Source organism: Bemisia tabaci, chromosome 7, assembly GCF_918797505.1.
Source record: "Bemisia tabaci chromosome 7, PGI_BMITA_v3".
NCBI lineage: Eukaryota > Metazoa > Arthropoda > Insecta > Hemiptera > Aleyrodidae > Bemisia > Bemisia tabaci.
The window spans coordinates 21,380,631-21,396,684 of record NC_092799.1 but is presented as its reverse complement, the minus strand read 5'-3'; the positions used below and the strand labels follow the sequence as shown (position 1 = coordinate 21,396,684).

Below are 16,054 nucleotides of genomic sequence, written 5' to 3'. Positions count from 1 at the left end.
CAGGTGCTCAAGCAAAATCCGAAAGTCGAAGTTTGAAAAATGGACCACAACGTCCGATTGTTTTGCTTAAATCAGCTTGTGATATAATTTCAAACACTTTTTATAGTATGAATTTTATCCATAAACTACACCATTACCAAGGAAATCGATTATAAAAATCTCCGAGCCGACCTACGGCAGGAAACGTCCATGATGCCCGAAATGCAAACTACTTTTTTTTCCTCTATGGAGAGAAAAAAATATCGGTCATACGAAGCGAATTATTCGGTAGACAATTTTCTTTCAGGGGACTGAATCCACAGTCGGGCGAACTGACCGCTTCTATTTGTCTTTAGTTTTGCATCCAATGGATGCGCCAAAGGAGGCTAAGTTTACCAAAGCACCTGGATGCAACTATTCGCGCTCTATGGATGCGCGTGTTGCGTGAAAAAAATTGAAGGCGGTATTTCTTGCTCGCACCAAGATGCACGCAAAGCGCATGCATCGCACTGCGCCACACGCTGGTGCTTAGTATACACAGCCATAGCGAAAATACTTAGTATTGGGCCTCTGATACGGTTCATTTTTCGGTTTGAAAAGTTTCACTCGTTTTTCATCATTACATAAAAATACTAATCGACTTTTTTTTTTTTTTTTTTAAAAAAAAAAAAAAACTTTTAAATATTTCGTAAAAAATTGGAATTAACGGAAGATATGTTGAGAAAAACGAGTAAGTCTACTTTGGATATTGTTATGTGACAGGAGATTTGTAACGTCGCAAATTGAAGTATGCGTGGTTAAGAAACTGCTATGTCTGGCTAATTTTAGAAAAACCATGTGTGCTATTAGTCTCTTCGTGTAAGTATGCGCTTTTATGGGTGAGCCGTAAGTAGTTCCTCATAGCAAAACGTAGTCTAGTTCTTCAAACCGAAGATTTAGTTTAACGAACCGAGAAAATTTGGTTCGCACGTGCGGAGTATTCTCTATGTACATACCTGCCAAAGTTTTCGGCTGGGTGAACTGAGACTATGGTTTGTTAAACTGAACCTTCGGTTGGATCCCCTAAATCTCTCTTCATTATTATTTTTCAATTTTTCTGGCTATTAATGAATTTACTACTAAAAAATATGAGTAATTACCATTTTCCATTAGCTTCCTTCTATGACCATCGTTTTAATTCAGGAAAAACTATAGTTCTACCAAAAATTTATGGGTGGGCTAGTTGGCGCAGCTTCGGTGGAAGGCACTTTTGAATAAAACTTCTTGAGGGAAAAAATTCTGATTTTTATCTACAGAAAATATTCCTGCAGAGTGACGGTTTGAGCCTGAGGGGACACCCTGTATTTCGTCACGATTGTTTAATAGGGAATGGCATGGCACAGTTACAGCGCCGCTTAATGACTAACAAGCGAGTGTGCCGTTTAATGTTTACACGCGTGAGGTCTGCGACTGCTTTGAGGTCGAAACATACAAAAAGAAGAGACAAAATAAAATAACGTGAGCATCTAGGATGTGTGAAATTTAACTTGGCACGGATTCGTCTTTTCAGAGTTGTTATTTCTGTCAATTGAAGGGCTCGTTCTTATACTCATCTCTATATCAATTTATCGTATTCCCTTAATGGCGACTTTGCTCGCAAATTTTTATATCGCTTCATCCCCTGGTAAAAATTGGCGATGAGAGCTGCGTTTCAAAATACCATTGGAAATCTTATAGCCGTCTAAAGAAGGCTACAAAAAATCCTTTAGCTGGCTGTAAAATGCGGAGAAAATCATAGGGACAGCTATACGAAGCGATAAAAAATCATGCAGCCGGGCCGGGCGATAGTTCCTATAGCCGGGCTTTACACTTTATCGCCTGGCTGTTGCTTTTTCGCCATCGATTATAAAAGGCTATAAGAAATTATGTAAAAATTCGTGTGCTTTGGAAATTATTAAGTTTGATACGGAACCACCTTAATACTTACAAAACACGCGTTATATTTTCCTTTAATACATATTTTTTTTCATCAATTAAAATGAGAATAATCCATACAGAATGTGCAAACATTTCAAAATCATGAGTTGAATAACGCTGACTCCGCTAAATACATATTAGAGCCTTACACAAAGCGGAGCGGTGACGCACTGGCGCCTACAAACCTAACAGGGATACTTCACGCATTGCGCAACGCGTGAAGTATCCCTGTTAGGTTTGTAGGCGCCAATGCGCGTTTCGCGCTGGCTGCCCGCCTGCCGCACCGCAGCGTGCCACGGCGCTTGAAGCAACTATTTCACACCAGAGGTATTGCACAGTATCATACGAAACTGAAAGCGCTCTAATATATTAGGAATGGCAGGCATCCATCAAAAGTACGGAGCTTTCCTCGCAAAATAAATCAAGATACTATGGCCCAAAAAGAGAGCAGTGGTCCAAAAACTCACTAAGTCCTAGCATCCGTAATTAGTGACGTTTAGCATACACTTTCTCGCCCGGCTGTGAGTTGCTTAATCGCCATCGGCTATAAAAGGCTGTAAGAAATTGTGTAGCCGGCTATAGAAGCTATTGGAAATCTTACAGCTGGTCGTAAGGCTATGGTATTTTGGAACACAGGTTCTACTGCCAATTTTTACCAGGGTCTGAGAGTGCGTAAAAGGCTGGCGTTTTACAGTATTTAAGGCATTTCTTTCTGATATGGGAAATGGTATAAAAATAGACTTAAGAGAGAGAAAATTCATCGCCTTGTGACGTCATTTGACGGCATTTCCCATTTAAACACATGTACTTCAGCAGATTCAGTATTTCGGTCGTATCTCCTCCAATTAGAAACCGAGGATATCCTCGTGCTTAGTGTCCGTAGAAGTTTCATTTCAAACATGGATTTCACAAAATTGCAGACACCTGCAAATTCTCCATTATGGGTAAATAATCCCATTGAGTCAAAGGTAAAAATTATGGTTTCGGGGAAAGGATCATTCGGATCAGAGAGGGTATGAGGGGCACTACTGTTTCTCCGCCGAGAAGTTTTAAACTTCATTGAATGCTGCATGCCTGCACAGTTTTCAATGAATTTTATTTTGTTCCAATCGGAATAAAATTTACATTCTTTTATAGTTAAATTTGGAGCCACTACGACAGGAGGAGCCATTCGAGCTTTTTCAATGACACCAGGAACACACCCCAAGGATTAAGTCAGTGGGTTGACCTACTTATGAGGGCGTTTCCTATTTTCGTTCCCGAGTGTGACTAATTAAAAACACCTAACGAAAAGGAAATAGTTTGACTTACTTTAATCGGCTTACTCAAGGGGGAGGGGCATTTGATCGGGTTACAACCCTCAATGCCGTCTTTTTGCCGGCTCCCGGCCAGCCCTTCTGAAGTTCGTCCCGAATTTTAACCCCAATTAGACACTGATACAGATTCGTGCCACACACGTAGCAGTCAGCCAAGCGTTAGTGTCAAATCTCACGCTCTAAAATTGACCTTATAGTTCAATTTTTCTAAAAATTTCAAATCTTCATGCAGGGATGTAGCTCTAACCAGCCCATACGGAGAAAAATATTTGGCTAATGTTGAACACCGAACCTTTTTGGCATAAGTAACCAAAGTTTTTGGAATAGGAATCGAATATTAGCTCAACTCTCCAAAAGTTACTTAACTCAGCGAAAAAAGTTTGATGTTCTATATGCACCAATAAAATGCAGTCTCGACAATTGAACTTTTTCCCCAATGCAGGGTGGCAGCGGCTCTGCACTATGCATTATGACTTGTTTTACTTCAAATCATTAACATTCCCCCACGAATACACTGAAAAAAAAGTTACGAGCTATATAGACATACCGTTCGTTCCGAGCTCAGAGGCCGAAAGTTCCGAGTGCTGGAGCCGTACCCTCCACTGCTCCGGGTGCTACGCCCGGAACATTCGGTCTCTGAGCCCGGAAAGCGGGCGGTATGTCTATAACCTGTAAGCACGGCTTACACGGCCAGAGTTTTTTTTTTCACTGTATAAAAACACAAAAATCAATCGTCATATTGATCATTTTTGCATCGTTGCCACATATTAAGGGGAGACATTCGTGAACTTGAAACTTGCCGCACATCAATTAATTTTTTCACCACTTGGCTACCATGCCAATGATAGGATGCAGCGCGCGAGCCCTTAATTTTTTATATTTTTGGCCCCGTTTCCGATCCTGGTTGTGGAGAGTCTCTCACATTACTTACGTATAAGCTCTCGATATTTGATCCCTTCGCATTGCTGCCAGAGTGTGCTCTCTTCTCGACTTAACTCAGCGTAAAATATCCAGTTTTGCACGCAATCTGGGACCTTGCCCCTGCGTTCACTCGGCACCCCGACGCCCGACTCGACGCCGCGCCGCGCCGCACTCACGTGCCCCCCTCCCTCTTTTTTACACGTGGCCTCCCCCCCCCCCCCCTGTCCCTTTATTTTTCTGTTCACCGTATGAATGAGAGTCGAGAAAAATATGCAACAGCACCCACCCAACCTACCATTTTTCCGATTTTAAAGCTCTTTCAGATTGATACTTGCTAGGCTGAAACTTTCAGCAACTTTCAGGGATGATGATTGGAATGTGATTATCAATATACTTTTTTACATTACTGAGGGTAGACCGGGTAATGTTTGCAATACCCATTCGCTCCCGTGGCGTGATATGCCTTGGGATTTATCGATTGATCTGTCATTTAAACCTATAGCAAAGAATCGATAAACAGCTGGGCGTTCGCAATGAACACCTTATAATGATCGATTCTTTACATAGCCGCAAATGGGGAAATATCGAAAATCGATCATTCGCGCCTCGCCACTGATTGATAATGCCAATCAACACACTAATCATACTAAATCGGAAATATCCAGAATTAGGCCTGAGCAAAATTTTGTTGATACTGAAATTCGAGTGAGTCCTTGCAAAATCGCGGCTTGGGGAAAACCCAAAACCAGGGTTTGATGCAGTAGGTGCAATTGGCCTTCGAAAGGGAATCCATACGGTTTACAAATTTCCCGATTCGGGCATTACGCAACGTAGTAGTCCTCATCTGATTTGCCACATTCCCGAAGAGCGAATTGCAAAATTGAAGTTTCGAGAAAATATAGATCATGTGGAGTCCAAGCTTAAAACTTAATCGAACGAGGCCTCTGCTGTAACAATGTCACTAACAATATAAAAGCGGCTTATAAATTGCTCAGGTGGTTAAAAATCGATAAATTTGACATTCGACGATATAAAATAGGCGTTATACATTTCATGCTAGGCAAGACAGTAGTATTTATGTGATATCTTCCTTATACTTGCGTGGTCATGTTTTGACAAAGTTTATGTTTAGAATTTGGCAGGACATGGTATGCTTTTTCCCGAGACATGTGAACATACTACTGTTTTGTCTGGATTAACACTAATTTGTACGCACTCACTGCTTTCTCATGACTCGTTTTCTTACATATCGATGGCTAAAGTGCGAAACCTCGTAACTTCATCGTGGCGTTACAAAATTTCCGCTTGTATTTTATTTTTTCGAAGAAAATTGAGCCAACTTCATGGCTTGAAATTTATACAGATTCTGTTAAAAAAGAAGAAAACTTCAAGGAATTTTCAAAAAATAACGTTGACTGGTCTTTTCTCTGGTAAGTCTGCAACGGTGCGAAAGGAGATGCATGGTTCCGCATTTTCGCCATCGATATATGAAACGAGGCTAACTGTGATAATTGAATCAGTTAATATATTTTTATTGGATAAGTTGGACTTTGAAGATAACTTTATTTAAAAAATTCGGATGTCACTCAGAGGCGTGGTGTCCTTCGCGAAGAGTTGACTGTCCCATCATTTAATAATGGAAATGTTTATTATGGTTATAAGGGTGTTTGCAAAGAACACCTTAGTAATCGATGGTTTACCATAGCTCCGAATCGGAAAATATCGATATAATCGATTATTCAAGTCCCACCATCGGTTTTACTGCTCTTTTCTAGCATGGCTATGAAACACTATGCTATATCCATAAGGACCATTGCACCGGAAGACCAAATTCTAACCTCAATTTTTTTTTAAAAAAAGAAAAAAAAACAGTATTTTAGCGAAATGTGCTTCGATATTCCGATGCTTGCTCGTACTTTCGCTATAAATTTACCATAACCATCGATATACCTCCTCGTTTCCGAAGATCCAATTTGGAATGCAGTTGTTCCCTCTCGCCGTAAAAGCGACGAATTCTACTCCAGCATTATGAGGAGTGACACACCAGATCAGCCGGGAGTCCAAAACGAACGCAATGCCACAAAAGTGACGTGGAGACCTGTTAAAAACCAAAGATACGGCCAGAGTTCGTGCACACAGATCCGCGTGAGCTGTCGTTAACAATGAAAATATTTGAACTTATATTCTTCTCGCTCCGTGGCTCCCATCTCGTTATCTGCCAAGCTAAGGAAGAACGCCGTACGTCCATTCTGAAGGATCCAGACTTCCTTCGATAAAATATTTATTTATGAAAAAAGTTACGAATATCTCCCCCGAAAATTTGTAAGCGTAAGAGAGCGAAACGCACGGATTACCCTATAAAAAATTCTAGGAAAAATAGCCAAAATTTTCCTGGCAAATTCCTCTTTTGTCGGAGGAAATTCGGCAACGTTCCATGCTACATACGGCGTTTTCCTCAGTGCCGTGCTCATCATGATGCTCATTTTATAAGCGCATGCGCGAACCCACCGCGCGAGTGTGAGGCAGCCTCTCTGCCCGCGTGAAACGTTATCCTCAGCACCCACCGATTGCCAGCACGTATGCGGACTGAAAAGGGGAAGATATTTCATGCAAAAATTATCTTAATAATTGCAGGCTTTACCCGCGTCTGGAAACCAACTCCTGTGGGGAGTTCGGGGGGGGGGGGGTGGCGGGGGGACGTTGCCCGATGATGAAGAGCCAACGCGTAGTTGCCACCGTACAGATGTAGTGATAAAAAAATTAATCTTTGGAAGCCCTGCCGTGCACCTCAGCAGCACCGGAGGGAAATTTACGACTATGTTAATTTTTAATGTTTGGCCGCGGCCGAGCTGCAAGTGCTACTGGTCTCACTCGAGAAAACGAAACCCCCCGTATATCTGCACGCTGCATAATGCCGTACCTGTTATTATTGTCATTTTTATCTAATACCTCCTCTTTTTTGTCATTGTTAATGCAAGAGTGCCCGCGTGAGCGGCCGGAGGGGAGGGGGGGGGAGGGGAAACATCATTTTTAACACTTCTCTGAGTTCTGGGTGGCGAGGATAATTCTCCTCACCTCCGTCCGACGATGAAGTAAGCGAGCGTTTCACGGTTAGAGTCTCCTTTCAAAACAAATCAAAACGGGAACAATGAAACGCAGTAACTCCCACTTGGAGGAGGGCGAAAGAGAGAGAGAGAGACAGGAAAAAATGGTCGCGTACGCAATAAATTCAAGCAATTACCGGCATTGCCGCCGCTGGTTGCGTTGTTTGAGGACGGGGAGGGGTGGAGGGGGCAAGTGTCGGCACTAATGATTTAGCACGGATTCATATCCGAAGCAGCCCAGTTTCGAAATGATTTGTCCACTCTTGAAAAATGAAGAGATTGTGCGGGTAGACGCTCGTGTCGTGTCGTTCTATCGCGGCCAAATTGGTTTTGATGGCTTGTCAAGGGAATCGAGATTCTAAGATCGAAGAATCATCTGTTCGAATCAGGAATGATACGATATAGGAATGTGGATTACGATGAAAGTACTCGAAGATTGCCTCTTTTGACTTTTGGCTACAATGAACAATTAACGTCGTAAACGGCAATTGAACTGATTATTTTCCAAAACACGGAGGCGCCAATCTCTATTTTGGTGGTAATTATTCTTAGAGACACGACGGTGTCACTGGTTTTCTCTGAAATCAACTCCTAAGCTCAAAAAAAGCTCTTAAGTTGAGGCCAAACTGGAGGGGATTTATCACGCTATCCTGAGAGTCCACCTCTACATCAAGAAAAACTCTCCATGCAAAGTTAGGGAGCAAAATACATTGACAGGGCTGCCACTTTATTTGGGGACTCTAAAACTGAAGAATTTGTCTTGATGTAGAGGTGGACTCTCAGGATAGCGTGGATATCTCTTCCCATTTTGGCCTAGACTTGAGAGCTTTTTTGAGCTTGGGAGTTGATTTTAGAGAAAACCAGTGGAACCATCGTGTTTCTCGCGAACATTCACATAAGAATCAATAGTCAAATCGCAAATTCCTCACACATGCAACATTCGCATTCTGGGTGGATCTCCCCGCAGAGGAGTGTGGACCCAGCACTTTTGTACTACGCTGTTACTTAAACAGCTCGCGGGCCACATTTTTAATGTTTTTTTTGTCTCCGTCCAACTTAACCTCAATGAAAGCTCACAGCAAAAAACGACTTCCTCTTCTTCTTCTTTTTCTTCTCTTTCTTCTATCAGGGCCTATCCTACTTTGTCAGGCCATCCAGTATCAAACACAAGAGATCATATAAATATTAAAAAATCTAAAAATCATTAAAAATGACTTATCACCGATAATTAGGCCTATGACACACATAGTTGCTCCGACAACACGACAATCCAGTAGGCGCTCACCGAGGAACCACGTGTTATTACGATGAAACAACACGGGTTTCACGCACCTCTCACCCGTCCAATTGATCGGTGAGAGGATTTACGAGCCCCGTGTCCACCAGATGTCTCCGAGAGAGGCGGTAGGTCGTCGTCGTGGCGGTCGCCCATAAAATATGAACACGCGCATGTACACACGACGCAGGCGCAACACCCACTCCAACTTATGCATATTCCAATTGGACGTATTCACGCTAAAAGGAACTATGCTCCACGCCGACCCTATGCTCATAGTTCCTTTTAGCACAAACAAGTCCAATTCAGATGTAACGTGAATTATATCCAACGGAGGGGTTAATCGTGAGCGACTTTGTCCCTCGGATGCAACCCTTGCGCGCGACCTTTCAGCCGCCGTCATCATCATTTATGTGTAATTATCTTGTTTAATTAGTTCCGTCTATTATTTTCCGCGTGCCTTGCGATACATCGATCGATCTGCCATTGAAACTCATGGAAAAGGATCGATAAACAATGTGTTCCTTAATAATCGATTCTTTATCATAGTGTCAAACGGGGAAATATCGATAATCGATCAGTCATGCCTCGCTTCTGGCTCCCTCAATTATTTTCCGTGTTCAACACGGTGTCCGTGCTGAACGAGGGTCGTTATGATTATGAACATTCTAGGAATATACTCCCGAGCACATGGGCCTTCATGTGTGCATATTCATGTTGTTTCCATGCAAATATTTCTCGCTGGAATCATGTTCTTCCAACCGCCTAATGAAGACGAGTCGGTTGAGATTCTCTGCGCACTTAACAGGATTATTATACTATCAGGGTAGCTTCGAAGCTTCCCAACGATCCAAGTATCACGATAGCGTGGGTGTTTTTATGCTGAAAGCAACCGGGTGCACGAGAATAAAATAAAAAAGAAACACATGGGATTCAGATGCACATGACGCATGCAATAGTCAGATTAAACATTTTTTCAAATGCCTCGGTATAGGTGGCTGAATATAATCATACGCAGATTCAAATTATTATTGGTGATTTACTTAGTAAAGTCAAGACACTCATTCAGAGCATTCTGTATACATGAGCTGAGGGTTACAAGAGTTTTATGCTGTCTTTTACAAATATATTAGAGGCTTTTAACGAGCGTTATGACACTGAAGGAATTCGATATCGTCACAAATTAATGACGATCGTTTTTTTCAGAATAGCACTCATTAGCACGTAGTTCCTTTCAGCATCAGTACGTCCAATGATATTAGTTCTATCGAGCATTGTCTGTCTTTTTTTCATTCATTCATGAGTATTCGTAGAAAAAAAATACTTTGATACGAATTTTTACACAGCAGCCCGCGACAATGGTACGACATGTAAAAAAAGGGAGAAAGAACGGGAAACACAGCTAAAAATACACATCAAAACACCGAGACGTTTCGGCTCAGAACTGAGCCATTATCGGTCGGAGAAATAAATGGGAAAAAAAATGTCGAAAAAACCTGAGACATACTTGATGGTGGCCGAGGTTTGAGAATAAAAATACATGTCGATTGGTATAATCGTATATTTTATTCTGTACCTTGGCAAATGATTGTCACATGAAATTTTAGTGGGTTGTCTTCAGTTGTCAGATGTACAAACTCCATACAGAAAAATGAGGAAAACAAAAAAAAGGAAACTTTCTATGTTTCGAGAGAGGTGGTTTCAAGAAAATCAGCCAGTAGCGAGGCTGAAAACACGGATTTTATGTATTTAACACGACAACCATTCAATGCAACTATAAGTGCTTGACAATCATCCATGTTGCCTACTTAAAGAATCGAAGCCGCGATGGCCTCTCTCATTACGTGTGGTGAACACCTTCACGCGACCGTATTTTACACCCGCAAGATGCTTACTCGTTTTGATCAAAATATTTACCACGACTGATTCATTACAGTTCTCACGTTTTCGTTGTTTCAGATCACAAAGTTGAAAATTGACTGCAATCCATTCGCCAAAGGTTTTAGAGACTCTTCAAGACTGACTGAATTTGAAAGGTAATCTACAGTTTTCTATTTTACGTTTATTGCTTCAATTAAATCAGGCGGAAACATTATCTATTGGCCAGCTCCTTTGCACTTAGGTATATACTGCCGTGCTGAGGAAAAACGCCGTATGAACCTTCTGGCGTTGCCAGATTTCCTTTGATAAATCATGAATTTTCAGGGAAAATTTTTAAATAATTTTCCTCCAATTCTTCAGATAATTTTGTTTGCAATTTCACCTGAAATTCTCGAAAATTTTAAGGAAACATATTCATGATTTTCCTCAAAAAGGAATGATTTATCGAGGGAAATTTGGCAACCCCCGAATGCTCATACGGCGTTCTTCCTCATCACGGCAGTATGGTCCACTAGATATCTGTCAGCATCTCGTTACGTTTACTATAGTCATGATAAGGGCAGTATTAGAAATCTATTACAGGAATTTTATCCACCAAGTGTTCAAGTTCTCTTTTGATCCGCGAGGGAAAAATTGAATAAAAAAAAGGGATGGATGATGCAAAGTAAACTATTTAATTAGTTGCTGTGAGGTGGCGCAACCTAACAGTGTTTTTGGTGTTCTTTGTTTTCCCGGCCGTTCATTTACACTCCTCCCTTCTCTGTTTTAGTATCTCCTATACGTGGTGAGCGTCATTTTTCTTCCGCCGGATATTTTGCCATTCCCTTTATTGTTCCTCACTCTGTCTCCAACCCCACCTTTTAAATGTTCATGTCTTTTTTTTCATCTTTACATCGCTGTTTCTTGCGCAGTGTAACGGTTCGTTTTATCATTAATCGCGCGTTGAAGAATATTGCCCCGCTGAGAAAGAACGCCGTATGAACATTAGGGAGTTGCCGAATTTCCTCTGATGAAACACTCATTTTTCATTCAATGGAGAATTCGCAAGTGTCTAAAATTTGACAAACTGCTAAGAGAACTAAGTGCGAAGATATCCTTGGTTTTTAAATTGAACAATGTTTAGTGAAAGCAAGACAAAATAACCTAATCCGTCAGAATACATGTATCAAAATTGGAAATGCCGCAAGATGAAGTTGAAAAGCGGCACATTTTCGAGCTTTCAAATTTATTTTCCTGCAATTTCCCATTTCAGAAAAAAATCATGAAAAATTGAGAACTCAGCTCATGAAGCACCCTCGGATGAAACAATTCACTTTTTTCTTGGAGATTCTCGATTCATGAATATTTTGCCATCTTAAATTCCTAGAAAATCTATGTTTTATCCGATAAAATGTCTCAACTCTGATTAATACGTCGTTTTTCCGTAGCACAGGAGAATACTACCGTGCAGAGGAAGAATGCCGTATGAGCCCTCCAACGTTGTCATATTTCCTTTAGTAAATAAAATACGAAATGACTGGGAATATTGTGGATATTTTTCTGCACATTTTTCAGACAATTTTGTTTGCAATTTAATCTACAATATACGGGGGAAAAAGCTTAGAGCATGGGACTCAAAGTTGAGGTAATAATATGGATCTCTGAATTTTTCTGATCACGCATCTGAAAACTTGAGGTGCAGCTGCCGAAGTTCGGGTCAGACACCCGAAGTATCCGGTACATACCTAAGCACTTCAGATAGTTCAGATGTCTAACCCGAACTTCGGCAGTTGGACCTCAAGTTTTTGGATGCGCGATTCAAAAACTTCAGAGATCCATATGACCTCAACTTCGGATCCCATGCACGAAGTTCTTTTCTCCGTGTATGTGAAAATTTCAAGAAAAAATATGCATACACGGAGAAAAAAAAACCTCGTGCATGGGACCCGAAGTTTAGGTCATATGGATCTTTGAAGTTTTCAGATTGAGCATCTGAACACTTTAGGTCTAGCTGTCGAGGTTCGGATCACACATTTGAAACTTCAGTTCTTACATGTGAAGTACTTCAGATGTGAGAACCGAAGTTTTTCGGATGTGAGAACTGAAGTTTTTCGGATGCGAAAACCGAAGTACCTCAGATGTAAGAATTGAAGTTTCAGACGTGTGATTCAAACCTCAGTAGCTGGACCTTAAGTGTTCGGATGCTCAATCTGAAAACTTCAGAAATCCATATGACCTGAACTTTGGGTCCCACGCACGAAGTTTTTTCTCCGTGTAGCTTTCCTCCGGAATAATTTGGCAACTCTCGAATGTTCAATGAACATTTGTTCATTGAACATTGTTCATATGTCGTTTTTCCCTAGGACGACGGAATAGGTGTGCGGTTTGTCAGAGTTGAGAGGAGCTGGAGAGGAGGACTCAGCGCCTTATTTACTAATGCCATTTTAATTAGTAGCCACGACCAAGACGGGCGCGAGCGATTCGTTCCGGCTGTTCCTGTCCGGCTCCGACTCGTGCGGGAGCCTGCATTTTTCCACTCTTTGCCTCTGTTTCCTGTCGATGTTTGATGTCAATCTGATTGTTCTGCTCTGTCTTTCCTCTCCGCGCCGCCAGGAATGCCATTGTTCCATTAAAGCCACCTTCCGGTCCCTCTTCAAGTCGAGAAAAGCCGCGGCTTCGCGAAATCCCCGGCGGATCCGTCTTTTTTCACCTGACGATTCCTATACAAATTTGAAGGATGCACTGAAAAAAAAGTGAAGTTGATTTAACATTCTGGATGTAAAAAAAAGTGTGCGAGAACTTACAAAATGCTGAATTAACTCCTGCAGCAGTAATTTTAGCGATGCCAAGATGTAAAACTAACGGGTAAATACACGGGGAAAACACTTTTGCCTCTAAGATGACATCGTTCCGAAAGTGCATGGGAATGCATCGCTCTTAATTGAACGGGGTATTTTCCGCTCGTTTGTACTTCCCCCATACGGCCATGTAAGGCGACGCTCTGACTTATTCTGAGTAAATGGTAGAATAACTATTGATTTCCTTACCAAAATCATCGCCATCTGAACTTCAATTCATCCAGGAAGGGTGGAGGCGGATCCAGCAATTCGGCAACACCAGATTTCCTCCATTTAAACCTATGCTAAATAATCGATTCTTGTCGGAGCACCTGGCCCCTCCAAGAATCGATACATTTCCATAGGTTTTAAATGGAGGAAATCTGGTGTTGCCAAATTGCTGGATCCGCCAAGGAGGAAGGGTAGGAGGAAAGTTAATAATTTTCTTCAAAATGTCACCCAGTAATAAAGTTATACAGACCAAGTTTCCCTCGTATTCCAGTTTCACCGTAATACAGAGCATTATAGAGCTGCCATACAAGTCTAAACTTCTCGGGGAAACATGACTTTCAGGCGTTTTAAGAAAATGCAGAGGAAAGAAAAAAATAGACGATGAGAAGACTGAGCGAGTGAAACACGAGGTGCAGGCGCGCGTTGACAGGTGAGCGATGAAGCTCGCGAGTTGCACGAAATTGCACGTGTGCATTTCCTCCGGTGTTGTCAAATCGTGGAGAAACTAGTCCCATTTTCCCCGCACGTTTTGAAACTCGCACTCGGAGAGTATATTTTAGAGACCCCGTTCTAACAATTTGATGAAGTCGAGTGAGGCGAAAGTTAAATTTTGGATTCAACCTGTGGCGTAGCGTGATTTGCGATACATCGATAGATCTGTCATCTCAACCTATGGTAAAGAATCGATAAACAGGGTGGTTGTAACGAACACCCTAATGATTGACTCTTCACCATAGCTTCAAATGGGGAAATATCGATAGTCGAACGGAATCGATAGTCCCCTCGCCGCTGGATTCAATTCTATTTACCACCTTAAGATGGCTGAAGAGCAACTTGTCGAGCTAAGAATTAAATTTTTGCCTACTAATGAATGATAAATGGATTTCATTTCGCAAGTAGGAACTACAATTTCTAGCTCAAGTTGAAAAACACTAATGTACGTGGGAAAAATAATGGCACATACGTTGTCTGGCTTGTCTGGTATGGTCATGTCAATAGAATGACGGACAAAAGGCTGCCAAAGAAGTTGCTTGCTCCTAGGAGGAGACGAAGGGGACGCCCAGTGAAAGGGTGGCGACAGGGGGTTTTAGAAGAAATGAGGGTTTGCCAACTGCCTGAGGGGCTTTGAGAGGATAGGGGACTTTGGCGGCTAGGGGTCACAGAGTGCCAAAGAGCGCTATAAAAGCGGCACATACATACACATACATACATACATACATACATTTTTCTAAACTGAGCTAGAAATGTTAGATCCCAATTGCAAAATGTCCAAATGTGGGAGAGGACTCTGTTAGGCGAGTTTTATTTTTCAATTTAGATTCGAATTGCTAAACCGAAAGCTCAACTTTTTGGTGGTCAGTCATTAACGGTATCTGAGAGTTGGCTATCGAGAGGAACTTTTTAGTGGCTAGGCGTGAATGATCGATTTTCGACATTCTTCCATTTGAAACTGTGGAAGAGACTCGATTATCAGGGTGTTCATTGGGAACACCCTGTTTATCTAGCCTCTTCTATAGGTTTAGGCAGATCAGTGAATATATCGCAAAGTATGCCTCGCCACTGGAACTTTTACATACTTGAGAAAATAGCAGTGAGGAGTCTATAAAATTTGTTGTCTCTGCTTGCACTGTTCCCATTGATACGTTATCAGAAGTGCTGACAATGAACAACCACCGATTTTCATCTGAGAAATCCTGCATGTTGTAGTTTCAACCGATCTGTTAAGGGTAGCAGATTTGAAAAGTTTGCAACAATTATTTTCAGAAATATGACAACGCCGACCTAAAGTTTTCTACCTTGAAAATGCAGTTCGTTGATTGAAGACCATTTTGACTGTCAAAGTTTCCTTCGTTGCTTATAATCGCGATGGTCGAAGGCATACAACACCTTCGCATTTGATCATGTCTTCATCGTGTCGCAGCTGTTTGATGGGATTTTCAAGGAAATTCACTACATCTTATGGCGCGCATACACGATACTAAAATTATAGTCATTATGACAATTTGACGAAAGGCATTTATTTTAAATTTAATTGTGAAAGTGATGAAGAACTTTTCCAAATGGAGAGTTTTTCAAGCCCCGTTTTTGGCAATGGTGCAGCGGTAGCAGAGATTATTTACTTCAAAGATTCGGAACCAAAAATCTGGCCAAATTGATCGGGTAGGGCGAAAGTTCAGGTCGGTTGCGTCGGAGACATTTTTTGCCTAATAAAGATTGATAAGCAATTTTTCGAATAAAATTGCCAAATAATGCTGATGAATGTTATGCTCTGTTGTCAAAATTGCCCAATCCGTGGACTAAATAAATTTTCTTTCCTGTCCATGGACTGAACAAATGTTTTGCCCCGTCCCACAGTGAATCGAGTCAATCATAGAGGTCGGACATAAAATTTGAGACTAAAATTGCAATTTTTGATGTTCATTTCGTTACATTTTAAATTTTGAGGGGAGCCCTAGAGGAAAATTTCAGGAGGAAACCATTGGAACTACTTGCATGACCTATAATTTTGTGTTAACGGAGTTATGAGCTTTTAAAGGTTCTAAATTTTGTCCAACCTCTCCTATTGACTCGATC

At 41.4% G+C, this 16,054-nt stretch overlaps 1 protein-coding gene across 1 annotated transcript in view; it reads left to right on the top strand.

Annotated features, from left to right (window-relative positions):
* The window catches only part of LOC109029692 (T-box protein H15), an 86,949-nt gene that overhangs the window by 66,713 nt on the left and 4,182 nt on the right, over positions 1-16,054 (top strand). Inside the window, exon 6 of the mRNA XM_019040274.2 lies at positions 10,512-10,588. Within this exon, the coding sequence (XP_018895819.2) occupies positions 10,512-10,588 (77 nt within the window). The remainder of the gene's footprint in view (positions 1-10,511; positions 10,589-16,054) is intronic.